General features: G+C 43.2%; 2 protein-coding genes across 7 annotated transcripts in view; one reads left to right on the top strand and one right to left on the bottom strand.

The window, feature by feature from the left end:
• Nucleotides 1-11,816: 11,816 nt before the first annotated feature.
• RPP38 (ribonuclease P/MRP subunit p38) lies at nucleotides 11,817-17,759 on the top strand. Of its 5 annotated transcripts, XM_040248983.1 has the most exons (5): nucleotides 11,833-12,066; nucleotides 12,546-12,689; nucleotides 13,512-13,552; nucleotides 15,117-15,162; nucleotides 16,809-17,759. In XM_040248983.1, exon 5 carries the CDS (start codon nucleotides 16,820-16,822, stop codon nucleotides 17,666-17,668), a length of 849 nt encoding a protein of 282 aa, XP_040104917.1. In that variant the 5' UTR covers nucleotides 11,833-12,066; nucleotides 12,546-12,689; nucleotides 13,512-13,552; nucleotides 15,117-15,162; nucleotides 16,809-16,819; the 3' UTR covers nucleotides 17,669-17,759. The 5 variants fall into 5 exon arrangements, with proteins under 5 accessions (XP_040104915.1, XP_040104917.1, XP_040104918.1 ...); XM_040248984.1 differs by lacking the exon at nucleotides 12,546-12,689; XM_040248982.1 differs by lacking the exon at nucleotides 15,117-15,162 and having other exon boundaries at nucleotides 11,834-12,066.
• Nucleotides 17,760-18,279: 520 nt separating this feature from the next.
• NMT2 (N-myristoyltransferase 2) overlaps nucleotides 18,280-22,227 on the bottom strand; it is a 57,743-nt gene continuing 53,795 nt past the window's right edge. Inside the window, exons 11-13 of one of the 2 annotated variants that reach the window (XR_005722558.1) lie at nucleotides 21,317-21,454; nucleotides 19,786-20,954; nucleotides 18,280-18,292 (exon numbers count right to left, since the gene is read on the bottom strand). Coding sequence is in view for 1 of the 2 variants with exons in the window: in XM_040248980.1 (XP_040104914.1) it covers nucleotides 20,934-20,954; nucleotides 21,317-21,454 (159 nt within the window). In the remaining variant the exon portion in view is untranslated. Of the gene's footprint in view, nucleotides 18,293-19,494; nucleotides 20,955-21,316; nucleotides 21,455-22,227 lie in introns of those variants that run through there. The other variant, XM_040248980.1, reaches the window with a different exon arrangement.

Below are 22,227 nucleotides of genomic sequence, written 5' to 3'. Positions count from 1 at the left end.
CCACATGCAGAGGAGTAATTAAGCCCATGCACCACCACTAGTGAGCCTGCACTTTAGAACCCGTGAGTTGCAACTACTGAAATCCAAGTGCCTCTGTCCGGTGCAATGAAACAAGAGAAGCCACTGCAATGAGAAGCCTGTGCACTGCAACCAAGAGTAGCCCCTGCTCACCACAACTAAAGCTCTCATGCAGCAGCGAAGACCCAGCACAGCCCAAAATAAAAATAAATATTTAAAAAATCTTTATTGAATTTGTTACAATATTGCTTCCATCTTATGATTTTCTGGGGTTTTGGCCATGAGGCATGTGGGATCTTAGCTCTCTGACCAAGGATCGAAACTGTGCCGCCTGCACTGGGATGTGAAGTCCCAACCACTAGACCGCCAGTGATAGGTGCAGTTTTCAAAAAGAGCAGAGCGAAGAGATGGAGAATCTTGTGCATGTGGAGTGAGGAGGTGACTTGCCATTATAAACATGGTCATCAGGATGGGTCTCTTGGGAAGATGACATTTGAGTAAAAGTTGAAGGAGGTGAGGGAGTGGCCTGGAAGATCCCTGGGGAAGAGATTCCCTTGCAAAAACAGCATCCGGTACAAAGGCACTCAGAAACGAGCTTCCTGGCAGGTGTGATATGCCAATGGGGCTGGAGCAGAGTAGCAAGAGAAGAGGTCAGAGGATAGGAGATGGAGACCTAATCACACAACACCTTGCCTGAAGGCATTTGGATTCAAGGGGGAGTCAAACAGAACCACTGAAGGGTTCTGAGTGAGGACTGACGTGATCTGACTATATTTATTTATTGTTTTTTAAAGAATCTCTTCTGTTACTATGACTACAAAAAACAACATTGGAAGCAAGAGTCTTATTGTAATAATAAATCCAGGGGAGAACTTAATGGGTGTCTCCAACTCAAGTGGCAGCAGTGGAGGCAGTGAGATGTTCAGATTCTGCATTTATTTTGAAGGTAAAGTCAACAGGAGTCCCTGATAGATTCTATATTGGTATGAAAGAAAGAGAGGAGTCAGGACAGCTCTGAGATGTTTGCCTTGAGTAACTGGAAGGACTATAGGTGGAGTTGGCCTGATGGGGTGGCAAAGATCAGAGAGTCCCTTGGACAGCAAGATCAAACCAGTCAAATCCCAAAGGAAATCAACCCTGAATATTCATTGAAAGGACTGTTGCTAAAGCTGAAGCTCCAATACTTTCCCCACCTGATGCAAAGAGCTGACTCATTGGAAAAGACCCTGATGCTCGGAAAGATTGAAGGCAAAAGGAAAAGAGGATGAGATGGTTGGATAGCATCACCGGTTCAGCAGACATGAACTTGGGCAAACTCTGGGAGATAGTGAGGGACAGGGAGGCCTGGTGTGCTGCAGTCCATGGGGTTGCAAACAGTCAGACATGACTCAGCAGCCGAACAACAGCAACAAACATCAGAAGTTCCACTGTGGACATGCTGCGTTTGAGATATCAGACATCCAAGTGGAAATGTGAAATGGGCAGTTAGATATTCAAGTCTCGACTGGGCTGGGTATATAGATCTGGGACTCAAAGGTTCAACTTCTGAAACTTGAGATAGGATGGCCCTAGAAACTCAATGTGTATGGAGGAGAGATGGAAACAGAACTGAAGAGTGAGCCATGGGAAATTTCAACACTAAATATTTGGGGAGAAGAGCACGAAGGAGACAGAGAAGTGATCACTGAGGTGAGAGAAAAACCAAGAGAATGCAGTGTTGAGAAAGCATCATGAGTGAGAAAGTATGTTTCGTTGTTGTTGTTCAGTCGCTAAGTCAAGTCCAACTCTTTGCAATAGCATGGACTGCAGCATGCCAGGCTTCCCAGTCCCTCACCATCGCCTAGAGTTTGCCCAAGTTCATGTCCAAACTATGTTAGGTTAGATGAAGACTGAGAATTAGCAATTAGATTTAGGTCATTGTCCAGATCACTGACTGATGACTTGAAGGGAAGTTTTAAAGCAGTCATGGGTGTGGGGGCTGGGGGAACAAGCCTGATTAGAGTGGGTTTAAGAGAAATCATGGGCTTCCCTGGTGGCTCAGAGGGTAAAGCATCTGCCTGCAGTGCAGGAGACCTAGGTTCAATCCCTGTGTCGGGAAGATCCCCTGGAGAAGGAAATGGCAACCCACTCCAGTACTCTTGCCTGGAAAATTCCATGGACAGAGGATATAGTCCATGGTGTCCTGAAGAGTTGGACACGACTGAGCAACTTCACTTTCACTTAAGAGAAATCATGAGAGTTAACATATTAAGATTCTTGGGCTCTGCATTTGTTTATCCCCCCACCTACATCACATTGTCTTAATTATTAAAGCCTCCTAATTTTGTTCTTCAGGAAGGCCTGTCCTTGGCACCTTGCTCTTCTATATAATAATATAGAACTCTTAATATCCATGAGTTGAGTTCCATAGAAGATTCTTGAATTTCTCTTGTCATTGCATGGAAATTATGGCACATACAACAAGCTGGGGAAGCATCCTCTCGTTTTTGTATTCTGGAAGAAATCAAGTAGAACGGGGAAAAAAATGACAAACGAGAGGCTGTCCAGCCATCAATGATTTGTGCTGACCTTGTTCTTGCTGTCTCCCTCACTGTCCTTGCGGTAAGAGGCCACTTTCAAAACACAAAGAGAACTTGGCCGCTTATCCTTCGACTCTCTAACCTACAGCCAGAATGAGGGTCCTATAACCCAAACAGCATCTGAGTGCCTGCTGCGCGCACATTTCAGTTTCATCCCAGCTCTCTTACGATCAACTCCAAACTCTTTTCGGCACAATGGTCACTGTAATACTAGTCAGGCCTGCTCAGCAAAACTCGCCCAAGAGATTTTCCCCGGAAGCACCCGTTAGGGGTTCTGATACTTTACCAAACCGCCCTCTCGCAACCCTGGCTCCCCTCCCTCACAAGCACGAAAGCAGAGCAGGCGCCGATGCGCGGCCAGGCGGCCCGATGCAGTCAGGTGCGGGGGCAAGGACTGCCCCACCTTTTGTCTCCGTAGAGGTTCCTGGCCACTTTTTGAAGGTAGAAGATGCAATGATTTTTTTTAGCGAGGAGGAGTGGAGACAATGCTTTCCAAATCCCCAGAAGCTCAGCTCTCCACGGAAAAGGAGCTACGTTGAGAGGCGGCCATGATCGTTTGGACCCCTGTCCTCTTGGCCCCGGTGCCAGGCATTCACAGCAGCGCAGGCCTCCTGCTCAGTTCGCACTGACCGCCCTTTGCTTCCAGCACCTGTTGAAGACCTGCACCTTCTCGCTGGGCTCCATGAGGTTCACTGTCTTCAAGTGTCGTGAGCACGACCTGGCCTTCCCACGGTTTTTCTTTGTCACTGCCTGTGCTCCCACTCCATGCGGGGGACGTGTCTCCCCGCCTCATACTGTCAAGATTTCTTTTGACAAAGCCAAAACACAGAAGTTTCAGTATGAACTTGAACTTGAACCTGGTGAAGAAGCCCTTGCTGGTCCTTCGGAAGAAAGGCTGGGGTGGCTTATCCTTCAGAGGTTTCCCCGATGGATGGAGCTTCCTTTGGACACACCCTGGAGGACGCTGGTTCCTTCTGTGGCTCTGCCACTACTGCTGATCTGTGGGTGGAAGAAAAGGACACCCTTGGGAGTCTGGGCTGGGGACACATCCCAGCTTCCCTATGGGGCATGGCCCTGAGGCCTTGGTGAGCCGTAATGCGTGGATCTCTATGCAGGCATGGCTTTGTCAGGGAGACTGAGGTGTTGGAAGGATGCAGACACCTTAGAGCCCTTGACCTTGGCAGGGTTAGGCTGCCTTTGCCCTTTTGCATGGAGGCCTGGCCCGGGCTTGCTCACTCCCAAAGCAGACAATTCCTGCATTGATTTGTGCTGGAGGCTAGGTGGTCTCTTCCCCTCTTTGGCTTTGCCGCTACCCTTCTGCCCTACACTTGGTCCTCTTCAGGTGGCTTATATTCTGTGTTGCCCCTCTGAGTATTCTTAGAATAGGAATTAGTGGAAGGGGCTGCCAGCTTGCCGACACCTCACTGTTGTGTGTTAGCAGAAACTTCGGGTGGTTCCTTGGTGGGCTGCTGTTGATTAGATTTACCAAAGTCTGGGGTTTCCGGGCAATGACGTGGCCCTCTGCTCGGCTCTCTAGTACCTCAGAAGCAGATAGATGGCCATCACTTGGTTGTGCTTCCAGCCATCAGTGGGCCTTGGACTTCTTCCCTTTTGTCACACTGTACACCGTCCACTGTACATGGAGTGGCTCCATGTAAGGTTTGGTTCATCTTCATGACCTGTGTTTATCCATGGACCTTTCCTGATGAGCTCTAAAGTGCTTTTTTTGCTGGGATTGAGAATGAGAAATTTCTTGAGCAGTTTTTCACATTTCCTGGACATGTGAAAGGGCATATGGTCTATTTCATTAAGTACCAACTCCTGCAGCTTCTTGAAGACGGGGGTCCATCAAAAGGTAAGGGGTTTGCAGACCAGTGTATATAGGATGATCCTCAGATTCCACACGTCTACTGTGGGTCTATCTTATTTGGACTTGGAAGATTTCCAGGGCAGCCTAAAGGGGGACGGCCAATGAAGATATCTAGCTTGTTGCCAAAGGTGAATGTAACACCAAAGCCATAGTCTTCAAAGTTTTTTTCATATCAGCATCCAAAAGCAGGTGCTCTGCCTTTAACTCAATGAGCAATGCACTTCTGGTGACAGTATGTCACTGATGGAATTTGCCAGAACCTTTTTTTCTTACGGATTTCCATGAGCCACTAGGTCCTCAAATATGTCTCTTCCATTGAGTAATTCCTCAAAGAAGGCAGAATGGATCACTACAAATAACTGTTTGGGGAGGACTCAAGTCTTTCATGGTTCTTACTCAAGGGACTGTCTCTGGAGTCCGGAGGAGTTTGGCTAAGTCTTGTCAATGATCTGCATGACTGCCTCTTTCCTAAGTCAGGATGTACTGAGCCAGCTTTAGCTGGGTCATATTGCCCGTGGCAATGGTCTTGACTGTCGGTGATTGTCAATATGGTGGTCATCCTCAACAGAAATGTCTGAGAGGCCAGGTGTGTGTTGGACTTACTGCTGACCTGGGAGTCAAGGTTTCTCAAGGTCAACTTAAAATTGAAGAAAGCTGGTCAGAAACTTGACCCAAATCACCTCAAAGAAAATCATTTCCCAATGCCCTCTGATGAACTGATCTTTTTAATGGAACCAAAACATAATGCCAGACATGCCAATAAACAAAACCAAATACTGACAAATCTACATAAGAGAAAACAAAGTTTTAAAAAGGAAAAAAGTGAGAAAAAGAAAAAAAATAAAGATGAAAATGAAGAAAAGAGTTTTTAAAAAATGAAGGAAAAAAGAACCAAGAAAAAATGGGGAAGTAAAAATTAGTAACAGCCAAAAACCCTGTGTCTACAAGAAACATTGGTCAGAGTTCTGGTCACTGAAAACCAGTTTCTTGAGCTAGAAGAACTGAAAAGCAGCCCAGCCACGGAGTTAGAGGATTGAAATTTTATAATGATGGTCCCTTGTAAGACTGTACCAAGAAATGGGCCCATTTTCTCATTTTGGGGACTCTAGATCTGGAAAATCCCACGAACGGAGGAGCCTGGCAGGCTGCAGTCCATGGGGTCACGAAGAGTTGGACACGACTTAGCGACTTCCCTTTCACTTTTCACTTTCATGCACTGGAGAAGGAAATGGCAACCCACTCCATTGTTCTTGCCTGGAGAATCCTAGGGATGGGGGAGCCTGGTGGGCTGCTGTCTATGGGGTCGCACAGAGTCGGACGTGACTGAAGCGAGTTAGCAGCAGCAGCAGCAGATCACTTTACTCTTTTAAATAAATTATTGAAGATCCCCCAAGAGTTATAGTTATAAACATTACCTTATTAGAAACTAAATCCTGTAGGCTTTTCATTTTCAGTGGCTTTTTCATCTCTAACTTAAAAAGTTGTAATAATGCTTGGCTTAGAAGAGCTCATATTGGCTACACACACACACAAAGTTATATATGAAGCAAACTGCATTTTTCAAAGATTTTCTTTTACACATAGATTAAAATTTTCTACCCATTTTATTTTTTTCCTAGTTTGCTACATTTTCTATGATGAGATTCACCTTATTATTTTACTAGTCACTAATCAGAAATATTAGCTTTTTCCATAAATCTAAGTGGTTTTAAATGTGACATTAACAATTATGATGGTTAGAAATGGTTCTCCATTTCTGATATCTGGTTTTGTGTGACTGGCTGTATTTGCTCAAGGTCTGATTGGCCTAAACAGCTGTTGATTATGAATATTCACAAGGAAGGAAGTGAAAAGACTCATACTTGTGTTATTTATTTTAAATAAGTCTATTAGTGCTACCAAATTCATTATAAACAGGTCCATGGGAAGAAAATAAAAACAGGATTCTTAGTACCTTATGACTAAGCAATGAGGTTAAATTACTTCTAAACTAATAAAGTTATAAAATCAGTGATGTCCTAACACTGAATTGGTGATTATGTCAGATAACTATGTCACAGGTTAGGTACAGATGACTATGTCACAACTTAAGATAAATAATTTTCTACAACAAACATCTTAATAAATATAACTTCCCTGAAACCACAGACAACTAATACCATTTCCCAAAGCAAACAACTAAGTAGGCATAGCCAGGAAGATCACATTTCACATTATTTTAAAATTAATATGTTTGAAAACTCATTGCAAAAAACTAACCAGGATGATTTCACTGTAACTAGCTTCAGAAAAAGACTGTGTCTGACAGGAGACACTTTTACTTTTGTTTGGTTTAACATTATTATTTTGGGCTTCCCTGGTGGCTCAGATGGTAAAGAATCTGCCTGCAATGCAGGAGACATGGGTTCGATCTCTGGGTTGGGAAGATCTCCTGGAGAAGGGAATGGCTACCCACTCCAGTATTCTTGCTTGGAAAATTCCGTGGACAGAAGAGCCTGGTAGGCTGTACAGTCCATGGAGTCCCAAAGAGTTGGATATGACTGTTATTTTAAAAGAGTTTTCGAAGTAAAGGTTCATGAATACCTTCCAGCTTTTACCCAGTTTAACAAGATGCAATGGCTAGCTCAGGGCTTTTATCTTCTCAAGGTACCAGTGCCAACAACCTCTCATGAGTTTAATATTCCTCTTTAAACTTGTGTCATTTTTAGGCTTGGTTTCAATGATAATTCATAGACAGGGCTGAATTAAATTATAGCAGCTCATCATTTTGTTTCCACCCTGATCATTTGGTTGTTATATTGCATGTGTTTTATGTATTAGTGTCCAATTAACGTATTTTGCAACTGAACTCCACTAAACAAAATGTCTCCCTACTAGAGATATTAATGTATTGGTTCCCCACCTAGCAGCCATTTCCCCCTTCATTTTTGTCAATAATCCTACTTTCATGTAGTTATGGAGCCATATTTTGCTCCATCTCCAAGAGAAGGCTCATAACTGGTCTCAGCAAGTCTCGTTTGACGCACTCACCCCCGCCAGGGACTGGTTTCGGTGTGGGCATGTGACTGATACTGACAGTGAGCCACAGAAGGAAGTGTTAGGGCTCCTTTGGAAGATGTTTCTTTCTGATAGAAAGAAATGCACGAGGGAAACTTCTGCTTCCTGCCACATGTTTGTGTGGATTGTGATGATGAGAGCTGTGACCACTAAACTGTGAGCTTAAGAGGACAAGCTTGAGGGCCAATGCCAAGAGTCAGAGGATGGCAAAGGGGAAGGACAGAAAGTCCTTGGGATTTTGAGGAGATGCTGTGTAAGCCAATGAGCCAGTCTTGGAAAAGATCCAGACTTTGAAGACAGATAAAAACCACAAACTAACCACGTTCAGTAGGAGGCTTTGTTAACTGCATACTGAAAAGGTCATTGAGTTTGTAGCTCATCACAAAAGTTATTCTAGTTACTGATTTTAAAATAACATTATTGTTTATATAACAATTATTATGTATGATACAGTAACCATCACACCATGATGGTTAATTTTATGTGTCAACTTGACTGGCCTGATTAAACATTATTTCATTATTTCTGGGTATATCTGTGGGGGTTCTTCAAATCAGGTAGCCAAAGTATTAAAGTTGACTTATTGGAAAAGATCCTGATGCTGGGAAAGATTGAAGGCAAAAGGAGAAGAAGGGGGCAGAGGATGAGATGGTTAGATAGCCTCACTGACTTAATGGACATGAATTTGAGCAAGCTCCAGGAGATAGTGAAGAACAGGGAAACCTGCAGTCCATAGAGTCACAAAGAGCTGGACACAACTTAGCAACTGAACAGCAAGAACTGTGGAGATATTTCTGGAAAAGATTAGCAGTTGAATCAGTGGACTCAGTAAAATATTGGGTTGGCCAAAAAGTTTCTTTGGGTTTTTCCATAACAACTTATGGGGAAAAACTTGAATGAAGTTTTTGGCCAACCCAATAGATCCCCCCTCCCCAGGGAAGGTGAGCACCATCCAATCCACGAACTGCATCTGCGTGCTCAGTTGTGTCTGGCTCTCTTGTGACCCCATGGACTGCAGCCTGCCAAGCTGCTCTGTTTAGGAAGGGCCTGAATAAAACAAAAGTCAGAGGAAGGAGGAATTGCCCCCCTTGTTTCTTGCCTCCCAGATTGAGCTGGGACATCCCATCTCACCTTCTCCTGTCCTTGGAATGAGATTTTTAAACTGTCAGCTCCCATGATTATCAGGCCATTTAGACTGAAATGACATCACTAGCTTTCCGGGTTTCCAGCTTGCAGACAGCAGACCGTGGGCCTTCTCAGGCTCCGTAGCTCACATCTGTATCTCCACTGGTTCCGCTTCTCTGGAGAACTCGAATGCACACACACACAGAGCAGAGATGAGGATGCCACAGAGGGAAAGAAGAGTCTGCTGCTCAATTCTACATTCTTTTATTGACAAACTTTCCGGCTGGTAACTTTCTTTCAACAAAAAATTGTGGTTAATGATAAAACTTATCGCCAGGTCTTTTAAATAACTCTTACCTCATGGCAAGCATATAAACCTACTGTAGTCCAATTCTAGAATGAATATAAGAAGAACACTTTGTTATTCAAAGACAAAATTGAGTTCACAGGGTAACATAACAGAGTAACGGCTATTATTAAAAAGTAAACTGATTGGTATAAGATACTAAATACATGTTAAAGTGATAACTTGAAAACTATGTTTGGGAAATATAGAGAAAAATGTTATATGAAAAGAAAATCAACACGAAATTTATATTATTTTAACAATGTAAGTGCACCCTTACATGTGAAACAAATTAGAAGGAAACACTGAAAGGAAATGAGTTTTGAGGTAATTGGGTCATGGGAAAATTTTTTAAAAAATCTTTTTTGTTGCAGTGTTTGTATGATACAAATAGAGAAATCACCTTTGAAATGCAGTCATTTTAGCAACATTCTTGTGGAAATTTTATTGCTTAGTCTTCAAACAGAACAAGGCACTAAAATCATAGAGGCTTAATTTTTATTAACCTATTATCTCTGAATTCAGGCTGCTACTGGGTCCATGGGTTCTATTTATGAAGCATTCTGTATGTATCAGGCACTGTGCTAAGCATTTTAAGTAGATTATTTCTTCTAATCCTCACAACAGGTACTATTTTTATCACTTCATAGACAGGTTTAATTAGTTTGCTTTAGAGTCATGTGATGATGAGATTAAGATCTTGACCTTAGCTGGTCTTGATCCAGAGTCATGAATATAGTGGCTGCAAATCTTCATAGAGTAAATATAAACTGAAATGGTACTCAAGCTATAAATCTGAAACCTTAGGGGGACAAAAACTTACACATATTTCCTTCCCATTACTTTAGCATTTCAATCTGACGTGTTTCTGTCGTACAGCTTAAAAGCTAGATCTGAGACTTTATTATTTTTTTTAGATTTTAAAATATTTACTGGAATACTTTTTTAAAAAAAAGACTCATAATACTTCATTCTTTTAAAATTATAATTACCTTCCACTTTGGTTGAATAATTTCTCATCTTTTTATCCAAAAATTTCTACTGAGAGTTTTGAAACTTCTATTTAGTGGCACTACTTAACATGTGATTTACCCTCATCATTATTTAATCTTTGAAATGATACTTTATACTTTTTAAATCAGTGTGAGTTCATTGAAGGTTTGAGAGCCACTCTGTAGGACTAAGTCATTAACCTGCAATTTTACAGTAAAGTACTGTTTTCATTACTTAAAAAAAAAAATTAACGTTGTGATTGGCTCTTACATTTAACATTTTAATCTCAGCTTGCCACCATTAAATATAACTGATTACACTGACCACATAAGAAGCCAGAAAAAAATCACTGCGTTGCAAGTTAAACTAATTCAATTTAAATTTAACAAAGACAGCCATAATCAGCAATTTACCAAATCAAAAGCCAGGGTTAAGTTATATTCAAAACTAGCAATTTGGAGGACTTCCCTGGTGATCCAGTGGTTAAGACCCCAGCTTCTAACGCAGGGGATGCAAGTTCAGTCCCTGGCAAGGGAACCAAGATCTCTCATGCTGTGTAGCTCAGCCAAAGAAGAAGAAAAGTTTATTAATGTTTTTCAAGGGTTGAATGATTTATGAAGGTTATAACCTAACACAGTACTGAGCCTACAAACAGATCTTGTTTCACGTGACCTGCCTTAGGGTCTAGTGTCACAGCTTTTACCAATGGTAGTAGAAAGTCTAGCTGCCACCGAAGATTTTAAGTATTATATTAAAAAATCATGAGACATGAACTTCTTGTCTTCCAGTGCCCCAAACGCCCATCTTGTTTCTAGTGAATAAGGCGACAGGCATGATAGAAACAGGTTAGAGCTGAATCAGGACATTCAGTGACATTTCAAGAATAGAGGGATTCTGTTGGGCAATGAGAGGTTGCTGCTCAAAATTGTGATCTGAGATTGCTTTACAACTGCATGTTTACAGTTCATCGTGATGATCTGTTATTATTCATTTTACAAAACAAAAGCTTATTACACTCAAACTCCTTTTTTTTTAAAATTTTTCTAGTTGATTAAAAAAAAAAGTCACACTGTACTTTACCCCGGGTAACCTGCAATACTCTGACCACACGCACAGCTCCTTGTTTTGTTTACCTTACGGCCAGTCGGGTACTATGAAAACTGAAGCTATGCAGACCAAAGATGCGAAACAAAACGAGCGGTGAAGCGATTGAGAAAAAGAGGAAGATATATAGAAGAGGAATAAAAGTGCTAAGTTCGACTGGAAAGGGAAAAGAAAGGGTGTGAGGAGGGAGGAGGCTTATTAGGTCAGAAGCAAACTATGGTCTCGGTCTTGACAAGAGTAAATCAACAGATTCAGATCACTGATCTTGAAAATGTTCTTCAGCTGTCTTACAATTGTCTATGACTTCCCAGCAACTCCATTCGTAACCATTCAAGCCTCCATTGGCTGGAGTAGTCACAGTGTTTGGAATTCTCTGAACTGCTCTCACAGAATTCAAGATAGCCTTTATTCGCCTCTTTCCGGAGGCTCAAGTGTATGGTTTCTTCACCACCTTCCCGTCTCCCATTTATTTCTTTATTTCCACATTGCCGGGGATTCGGCAGAGACTCGAAGGGGGCACTGGTTTAGCGTCTCTTTGGCAAGCCGAAAACAGAAAAGCAAGAGGGTCTCAGACTACCAGGCGCTGAAAGGCAGAAATTGGGTTAGAAAGGAGCGGCAACTGGAGAGAGAACTAGCCTTTGGAGTCTAACCGGTACACTGGTCCTCCGGACAGACTGCAGACAACTGGCTGCCCGTTACCAGGCAACTGGAGATCTCGCGAGACACACCTTGCGCCTGCGCACTGCCAGTGGAGGGCCTTTCCAAACGCCTCCGCCCAGCCCCTAAACTCCTGAACCCTGTCGCGAAGCCCAGGGCCGACTTTCCGGTTTGGGAGTGGTCGGATGCAGAAGGTTGAAAAGTGTTCTCTGAGCGGTTCTATCCTCCGCCCCACCGCACTGGAAGGCAGAGGCCGGGCAAGGAGCGGGCTCTGCGCACGCGCAGCGCGGCCACGTGGAGCCGGCGCGGAGGCAAACGTGAGTGGAGGGCTCTACGCTGGGATCTGAGATCCAGAGGGGTCGCTCTGGTTGGGATCGAGCCGGCGACTCGGCCAGGCGCGCGCGAAGTTTACTGGGCTCCTCATCCCTAGGGCTTCCCCGTACTGGCGTGTTTTCCTGCGTCCCGGCCCGGGCTCAGGCTCTGCTCTGTTTGGAGTTGAGCGTCTTTGGGATACGAGAGACAATCAGACAAAGCCCCACCCGGCCCTTCTGCTCTCCGCAGCCTAGAAGTGGAGGCCGACAAGAAAATAACTCCAGTCGTGTGTGCTGAATAGTAGGTCGGCACTAGATAGACGGTAGACCAGAGAGAGATGACCTCGGGGATGGGTTACCAGATCCGGAAACCGAGAGTCCTCCCTGAGTCGTCTGTTTCACTCCCAGCTGATCACTAAATCGGGCGGATTGTACCTCCTGTTTCAACTAGCGTGTGTTTCCGTCCAACGGCAACTCTAGTGAAGGTCACTGTCATCTTTATTCCGAGTCCTCTTTGCTGCTTCCAGTCTTGGTAAAGATTCCTCCTGGCTCGAGTCTGCCAAGATCTTTGTACGACGTCTTTCTAGCTGTGCCATTCCTCTGCTTTGAAAGTGACAGCCGCTCCCACTGTAAGGATCGCAGCAGTCTTCACCATCTGGTCCAGTATTTCTCTACTCTCTCTAACATCCATGCCCCAGCGACACTGACATTATTTCCTTTAATGCAGGTCCCTGGGATGCCCTTCCCGAATAGGGACTCCTTTTGGTGGGGATTCTTTAGATGTGGGTTAAAAGGTCACTTCCAAGGTGTTCAGTGGCTGACACTCCTGTTCTCCCAACGCATGAGACCCCTGTTGGAATCCTGCTCAGAGAACTAGATCCTATATGCTGCAACTAAGACCCAGTGCAGCCAAATAAATAAATATATGGTCACCTGCTCGAGGCCCTTCTTGACTCCCTCAACTTTGTCAGGCCTCAGGGCCCTGACCTTGAAGTGCATCACATGCTTTGCTGATGAGTCTGTCTCATAGACATTAAGCCCAGTGAGTTCAGTAGCTGTTTTTGATTCATAATCTTTCTGTCTTGGTGCATTGTGTATAATCCACAAACACTTGTTCAAGTAAGACAGGTGGTGGGGGTGCTGAGGGTGGAACTCATTTTCCAGGCAGAGGGAATGGGTATAAGGCCATGGAAGGCCAGACTGGTGGCCTCGGTAAATAGTAAGTGGTTCAGTGGTGGGGCATAAGGAGAAAGGCTGATGGGGAGATGGGGACCCTTGGATGTCACCGTAATAAGTTTCCACTTGATCTTTGGGGCAGTAGAAGCTTCCAGAGGCATCTCAGCAGGCCCTTCCTAACTTTCTCCTCCTCCAACACTGTTACTTCTTCCCACTTTAGTTCTGGATTATATCCCATGAGATTCTACTTATCTGGCTCTGGTCTCCCCCTCTAGATTCTGAAGACAGGAGGAGCTAATGCCCAGAACTTCTAACTGTAAGTACCAACTTCCTGTTGTTTGGGGAGATTTTGGTCATGCAGCTTGTGGGATCTTAGTTCCCCAGCCAGGTATCAAAGCTTTGCCCCTTGCAGTGAAAGCACAAAGTCTTAATCACTGGACCGCTGGGGATGACCACTGGAACTGTAGCTTGTGTGCAGCAAAAGCTCTGTTAGATCACCGTATGTGCTCCATGGTCACCTAATTCCCTCTTCCTGACCACCTTCAACCTGGTGCCAGTCACGTCACTGGATTTGGATGAGCAATCTCCTTTGCAGAGCTGGAGGGGAGGAGCCGACTCCGATGACTGGCATGCGCAGACCTGCTCTGGAAGGAAGTTTAGGAGACAGAAACCGAGTCTCCAGCAGTAGGCGCCACTGACAGGAACAGTTCAGTTCAGTTCATTTCAGTCGCTCAGTCATGTCCGACTCTGCGACCCCATGGACAGCAGCTCGCCAGGCCTCCCTGTCCATCACCAACTCTTGGAGTTTACTCAAACTCATGTCCATCGAGTCACTGATGCCATCCAACCATCTCATCCATTGTCGTCCCCTTCTCCTCCTGCCTTCAGTCTTTCCCCACATCAGGGTCTTTTCCAATGAGTCAGTTCTTCACATCAGGTGGCCAAAGTATTGGAGTTTCAGCTTCAGCATCAGTCCTTCCAATGAATATTCAGGACTGATTTCCTTTAGGATGGACTCTTGGATCTCCTTGCAGTTCAAGGGACTCTCAAGTCTTCTCCAACACCACAGTTCAAAAACATCAATTCTTCAGTGCTCAGCTTTCTTTATAGTCCAGCTCTCACATCCATACATAACTATTGGAAAAACCGTAGTGTTGACCAGACAGGCCTTTGTTGGCAAAGTAATGTCTCTTCTTTTTAATATGCTGTCTAGGTTGGTCATAGCGTTTCTTCCAAGGAGCAAGCGCCTTTTAATTTCATGGCTGCAGTCACCATCTGCAGTGATTTTGGAGCCCCCCAAAATAAAGTCTGACACTGTTTCCGCTGTTTCCCCATCTATTTGCCATGAAGTGATGGGACTGGATGCCATGATCTTAGTTTTTTGAATGTTGAGTTCTAAGCCAATTTTATCACACTCACTTTCATTGAGGCTCTTTAGTTCTTCTTCGCTTTCTGCCATAAGGGTGGTGTCATCTGTATATCTGAGGTTATTGATATTTTTCCCAACAGTCTTGATTCCAGCTTGTGCTTTATCCAGCCCAGCATTTCTCATGATGTACTCTGCATAGAAGTTAAATAAGCAGGGTGACAATATACAGCCTTGATGTACTCCTTTGCCTATTTGGAACCAATCTGTTGTTCCATGTCCAGTTTTAACTGTTGCTTCTTGACCTGCATACAGATTTCTCAAGAGGCAGGTCAGGTGGTCTGGTATTCCCATCTCTTGAATTTTCCAGAGTTTGTTGTGATCCACACAGTCAAAAGCTTTGGCATAGTCAATAAAGCAGAAGTAGATATTTTCCTGGAACTCTCTTGCTTTTTTGATGATCCAATGGATGTTGGCAATTTGATCTCTGGTTCCTTTGCCTTTCTAAACCTAGCTTGAACATCTTGGAAGTTCACGGTTCCTGTACTGACAGGAACAAGGTAGGACCTTTCACTCCAGGGGGCTGAATTTTGGTTTTCTGTAAGGTGGCATAGGAGGAACTTCAGAGGCCAGTAGAGGTCAGGAGACCCTGTCTCAGGGACGTCAAGTGAGGAAAGGCACCCATCCTGCAGCAATGGTTCCCAATCCCAGTTCCACAGCAGAGTCACCTGGGCAACCTCTTGACAAGTAAAGGAGCCCTGCCGTATTCTCAGGGATTTTGATTCAGTAGACCTAGGGTAAGGACCAACCATCTATATACTTTAAAAAGTCACAGCTTATTTTTGAGATGCAGCCAGGATTGAAAGAGCATAAAATTTGGATTTGGGAAACCAGCTGTGACTCTGGCAGGGTATTTAACCTGAGTCTGTTTCCTCCTCCACTCATGGAATTTTGTGAGAATCAAATATTTCTTGGAGAAAGTGCCTTACTTGTTCTGACTTCCTACTCAGCATTGGCAGCCGGGCTCTTAAGGTGTTTATTGGAGGGGAATTCATCCTTAATCCTGCCTGGGCCACTTGGGGGTGGGGAGCATCTGTGGGATGAATGACCTCACATGAGGAGAAATCTGGAATGAGAAAATCTGGTTACCTGAAAACAGGGACAGTCCCAAACTCCAGACTTCTCCAAAGCTGGCTCATTTACCTTCTTTCAGTTTTGCAACATGGGTCCCTATGGTTCCCAGGTGAGCCCAGGAAGTGAGGAAGAATATAGAAGAGAGGAAGATGCAGTTGCCTCCGGATGGGATTATCAGGACATGCTCCTGAGAACAGTCATCTATAACATTTTGCCAGCAATCATCCCTCTCTTTTGCCTTAACAGATTAGTATCTTTAAATTTCATTACAAAATTCCCGTTGTTTTCATCACACTGTCAGCCAGAGGAACAGCCTGCTTCCACTTACCAGAGGAAGGGGGAATCTGTGTGTCTGTGTTTTATGAAGGACAGACAAAGAACTTAGGGTCCAGGGAGGGGAGGAGGACTTACAAAAGGGCACAGAATGAATCATTCAGATTTTCAGTCATGGGCATATATGATGGTCCCAGTTCCTTACAAATCACACCTGGTTAATGGCAGAGGCTTCCAGGGCCCTCGGAGATTCTGTGCTGAGGGCAGAGGGATTTGGGGACTCACAGAGATGGTCATGGGAACTTGTTCAAGGCTGAACCCCAGTGCCCATGACTCTGGGTAGAGGTGCTCAGTATTTGCTGAATGGATAAATAGAAGCCTAAGTGGAAAGCAATCTAGAAAATGGTCAGAAATCTATCAGACTAATAACAGAGGTCCTGAAGAAGATACATAATTACGACAAGTAGCAAAATTGGAACATTTTCAATAAAGGAAACATAGAATTTCACTGTGATTGCAGTAAGGCAAAACATTCATAAACTGCCTGTATATGAATGAAGACTAAGTCATAGAAAAAAATGGGGGAAAAAAAAGACTTAAAAGAGAGATTAGGTGTATGGTCACATATATATATATATAATTATTTACATCAGTATATATATGTAAGTATATACATGTCCTATGTAAGTAGGCTTGCTCTGGCCTTTCAAAAATCAGAAAGAGTACAGCCAAAATATCCTTAAGATGTGCATGTCTAGTTAACATGAATTTTCCTTTGCCGTTTTGCTCCCCTGTGAAGGATTTTTCAGTATGGCTGCAGCCCCACAAGCACCAGGGAGGGGCTCCGTGCGGAAAACGAGACCTCCACCTGTGAAGACGTCACTGAACAACCCGTACAGCATCTGCTGGGGCGCCCTGGACAGGGAGGACATGCACTTCATACTGCAGACCCTGGAGGACAGAATTCAGTCTCTCGGGCTTCAGAAGATTGAGGATAGGAAGAGAAAGAAAAAGCAGCCCCCTTTGAAAAAACAAAGTGGAGACAAGAGCAGCATAGACGTGGACACTGGTGAGGATCTGAAGAAAGAAAAGCCCGAAGGTGATGCCCAGGTGTCAGGGTGGACCCCGGCTGACGTCAGGAAGCAGCTTGCTATCGGCATCAACGAGGTCACCAGAGCACTAGAGAGGAACGAGCTGCTCTTGGCCTTGGCGTGTAAGTCTGCCAAGCCAGCCATCATGACCTCACACCTGGTGCAGCTGAGCGTCAGCAGAGGTGTCCCCGCCTGCCAGGTTCCCCGGCTCAGCGAGAGGCTCGCACCTGTCCTGGGCTTAAAATGTGTCCTGGCCTTGGGGTTCAAGAGGAACACTACTGCCTTTGGGGAGGAACTGAGGGCCATCCTCCCCAGAGTCCCCCGTCTGAATGTGGCATGGCTCCACGATGCGCCCGCAGACCCCGGGGAGAACCTGCAGACAGAATCTTTGGAAAGCCAAGATGAAGAGATTCTGGACACTTCCTTTGAAGACCTCTCTAAAGCCAAGAGAAAGCTTGCTGAGGGTCAGCAGGCTGTAGTGTTACAACCTCTGAAAATAAAGAAACTGATTCCAAACCCCAATAAGATAAGGAAGCCACCCAAAAGTAAAAGAACGGCTTCAAAGTAATCTTGTGTAAACCTGTCACTTGATACAGTTCAGTTGTAAACACCACCTCGTTAAGAAGCCTTAAAATGAATAAAATGACTTTTACGTATATTCTTGGGACTGTTTAGTGTCATTCCTTTCACGTGTGTAAGATTTTCTGTGACTGTAGAATAGATAGCTGCAGCTTAGAAACACCAACTGCAGAGACTATTTAGAAGTGTGAATATCAAAATGAAGGTTTATTGAAACGAAGGTCCAGGCTGGTGTCAATTTACTTTTTAAAAGGCTGGTACAGCGCTTGTGAGCAAGAACATCTGTATCCTGCAACACTGAACATCCTTCCATCCAAACTTGGAAAACCTGCCACACAAACACGGTTCCAGTTGGGGGGGGGGGAGATGAGGCTAGACTGCAGATGCACCATCCGTGTACGGGAAAGATACTAAATGCCATGCAATGCACTGTTCTCAGAAGTGATATGTTATTAATTTTTACTGTCAGTTTGCCTTTCTTTGTAGGTAGGTATGGGCTTGGGAGAAAGGCTAAACATAGAAAATGCCAGGTAGGCTATTTTGACTAGAATTCACCACTTTATTTGGTTAACTTGCTTCCTTGGAATTTTATTATTATTTTCTCCCCTTGGAACTTTAACATGTATAAAAAGTATGATGGAAATAGGTGAAATGAGGCAGGAAGAGAATAGAAAAGCAGAGGAGCCTGTATGCTCTGATGTGGGTCTGTCGTGACAGGGTCATTTGTGTTAGTATGTGGAGTATAATTGATGCTCTGAGTGAAAGCATCGCTATTTATAGTGTTGTTGTTTGGAAAAGGTATTTTCTGTAATTTACGGGGAAGGAATTGGGTTAAAGTTTATTTTTAGCCTAAATTCTGATCTGTGGATTATGCTACCTATTTCTTAAATCGACTGAATGTCATCTTGACCAAAAAGGTGGGGGGGGGCAAGGATATGTCATGGACTAGAGCATTCCCATTGCTGACAAAGGACACGGGATAGTGTGGTTTTTTGAATCTATGACTATATATTAAATTGAAATTTGGTTCTATAATAACAGCTATTTTATAAACGAGCTGTTTTACTGATTTTCTATTTTAAAATGCTCATTGGTAACATGTTTACATTATAAAGAGATGGATGTGGTAATCATTTATTAACTACTGAATTTAAAACGAGTAAAAGAATATGAAGCCTATAACAACAACAACTATGTAAGTGAATAGAGTAACTGCCACAGTTCCATGATGAAGTGAGCCTGTACAAAATTTCTGAGTGGCAATCAAGCGATTTTTTGAAAACCTTCGTGTAAGACTGCCATAAAAACGAGTGGGACGTGATTCTCAACTGGAACGTGATTCTCAACTGGAACCTCTTTTGCAGATTAAGTTAAAAATCTCATTTACTTAATTCTGGTGTTTCAGTGAATTGGTTCACTTTGGCTTCTGAAGCCATCCTGCTCCTGTTAGGAAAAAAATGGTAGTGCAGTTGGCTTTGAGTCATCATATATGAGAAGTCTAACCTTGTGCCTTCAAGAAGGAAAACAGCACTTGTCCTCAATTAGGGAGGACTTACGGGGCCCATGCGCACCCCCTAGTGGAGGTCCCAGAGCATCACAGCTGTGAGCTGGCCTTCCGGATGACCAGAAGCTTCAGAAATTTGCTCTCAGCTCCTCAGGGGAAATCTGGGGCGACAGAATTTGTTTCTGAAAAGGGCCAGGCTGTAAATGTGTTAGGCCTTGGATTCACAGTCTCTGTCAGAACAGTTCCTAACTCTATTTTGTAGAGTAAGGCAGCCACACACAGGCAACACGAATGAATGACCAGGGCCATGTTCCCATAACACTTTATTTATGGATGCTGACATCTCAATTTCCCGTAATTTTTGTGTCACAAAATGGTATTCTTTTGTCTTTTTTTTTTTTCTCCTCAACCATTCAAAAAAATATAAACATCACTCTTAGCTACTGGGCTGTACAGAAGGCGGCGATGGGCTGCGTTTAGTTCACGGGCCACAGGTTGCCAGCTCCTGCCTGGTATAAGGTATGACTGTTTCCTTTGACCACGTATAACATGAAGGAAGGCCATCCTGTTGTCTAAGGGAACTGGATGTTTATGGACCGAACGGCCGAGGCACTGGTACGTAAAGGCAGGAAGTATCTACTTTGTGGTATTTGAGTCAAGGCCAGTTGAGGTGGCCTCATCCACCATCTTTTCCCCTTGGACTGTTGGCAATATATATACGTATTTGTGCACACTGAGAAGTTTTTCAAATCCTAGATAAAAACACCATCAGTAACAAAACTATGAGACTTATTTACAAATAAGACATCTCCCCAGGGCAGGACAGCTTTCATGGTAAGTTAAGAGTCAGCGTAGAGGAATATGTGCAATTCTGCATAAGTAATAAAAAACATTCAAACTCTCAGTGTCCTGATGGCACTAACGAACTCCTCTGGGCATGTCTTCTGACTTGTGGGCTTTGATTTCCTTTTCCTCACATATCCTGGCTGTTGCTAAACTAGAATCTGTGCAGGAGCAGAAGTCTAGTTTGGCGGGGTGGGGGGACACTCTTCAGAGAGCACACTTCATGTCTGCCCCAAACCTTGCTTTGGAACCAATCCATCGTCCTGCTAGAAATCAAAGTACAATTTGTGTGTTTACTGATTTGGTAACTTTGCTTCTTGAGAAATAAGAGTCCCAGGACATTTTTATCTTGCTCTTCACTTTAACACCCACTGTGTGTCACTGAGTTTCAAAAGTGCTGGTTCTGATGAGATCGTGTATGGTGATGTAAGTAAACACTTTCCGAGTGGCTCCCTCATTCTGCTCCGTGGATCCGCAGACCATCACTTCATAAATAGAAATGCTGCAGTTTATCTCCACACAGTGGCAAAGATCTTCTTACACAATTCTGTGACTTCTGTTCAGTTCATAGAAAAGTGGTCCCTTTTCTAGAGAGAAAGAGACCTCTTCCTCTTCATCAGGAGACAGCCAGAAGGTTGAGAACCAGAGGAATGTGCTCTGTACCCTCTTTGCATCCCTCCTACAAACGGGTCAACAGTGGAAAAAAAGGATGGATGTTAACGTCAGCTAGAAATGTGTTCTACATGTATGGTCACAAATGGATGCTTTTCCATCTCTTCTGTTACTGACACTTCGATGTCACTTAAGTTGTGCTTTTATTCTTCTTTGGAATGGCAGTTCCAGGAATCTTTAGGGTATTAACGAATGATGATGTCAGAGTTCTAGAAATATCAATAGAAATATCCATCTACTGTAATACGAGTCCAACCTAAAGGGAGGGAAGAGATGGAATAGTAAACACAAGTGAGAAAGAAAAATTAAATCAACGTAGTATGACAGATGTATATTTTTTTCTTTAATTTTTTATTATTAATTTTTTTTTTTTTTTTTGGTAATGTGGCATGTGGGATCTTAGTTCCCCGACCAAGGATTGAACCTCTGCCTTTTGCTATGGAAGTGTGGAGCCTTAACCACTCACTGGACTGCTAGGGAAGTCCCATAGATATATATTTTTAAAAAGCTACTAAAAACAAAAAAACTAAAAACCTCTCAACACTCTGACAAGAAGCAAGTATGGGGTTTTGTAGGTTAAGTTTATCAAGTTTACAAAGATTCATCAACTTTGCTCACCTTTTCAGACTCTGTCCCTGGACACCTCCAGTTGTACAGGTAATACTGTAAATTGCCATCGCCTATGCCAAACTTGAGTTTTTCCAAGAATGTTTTATTTTCCATCAAATCTAGTGCATTGAATACATCAAATCCTTTCTGTCAATGTAAAAAAAAATTTTTAATGTTAAAGCATTTAAGGTTTAGAGTATTTTGTGTATGATGTATTTCAGTATAACATTTCATTCTACTAGTAGCTTGAATTGAATATGCATTTATAATGAGGTTTAATGTCTGCAATATATACTATGCATTAATAATTCAGCTCACAACTATCCTATTAAACTAGCAAGTAGTGAATATGATAGAATCAACAAAATTATCCAGAAATGCTGAATCAAAAAAATACAGTCTGATGGCTAACAGTGACAAAAAATATTAAGGTTTCAAGAAATATTTTGCCCCAATTTTTGAAGGAAAGAGTTGTCCATATGGCCCCCTCACCAGAAACTGTTAATAACTGGCCTTTCTAAGTTCTGACTTACCTGAACCTACAGCCAAGAAACCAAACCTGTAAAGACTTGAAATTGTGTATTTGCCTTGGGCTAATACTGGGAAATAAATTTAGTAACATTTTAATAGTAAAAACAGAATTAAAAAATACTAGTTAATAATATGCAAAATGTGGTGCGGATGAAGTACCTACATTTCTATTTCTCAGGGGTTTTACTTTAAATAATTTATTACTGGCCTTTTGTGGGGAGGTAGTTGAAAATGAGCTACAAGATCAAAGAATCAAAGGCAAATGCTGATTTTGGGGTCCGCTTTTAATAGATTAAAAAAAAAATGTTTCCAATGATCAAACACTAAAAGAATACAAGGAAAACACTTTTGATGTGTAGCTCCCGATTTCCCATAGGCAATATTTTCTC

Source organism: Oryx dammah, unplaced genomic scaffold (genome assembly GCF_014754425.2).
Source record: "Oryx dammah isolate SB20612 unplaced genomic scaffold, SCBI_Odam_1.1 HiC_scaffold_10, whole genome shotgun sequence".
Lineage (NCBI taxonomy): Eukaryota > Metazoa > Chordata > Mammalia > Artiodactyla > Bovidae > Oryx > Oryx dammah.
Note: the sequence above shows the minus strand (reverse complement) of the source record. Positions and strands in the feature narration are given on the sequence as shown.

Excerpts from the sequence above, each read along its gene's own strand:
- RPP38 (XM_040248981.1), top strand. The coding sequence starts at position 16,820 with ATGGCTGCAGCCCCACAAGCACCAGGGAGGGGCTCCGTGCGGAAAACG.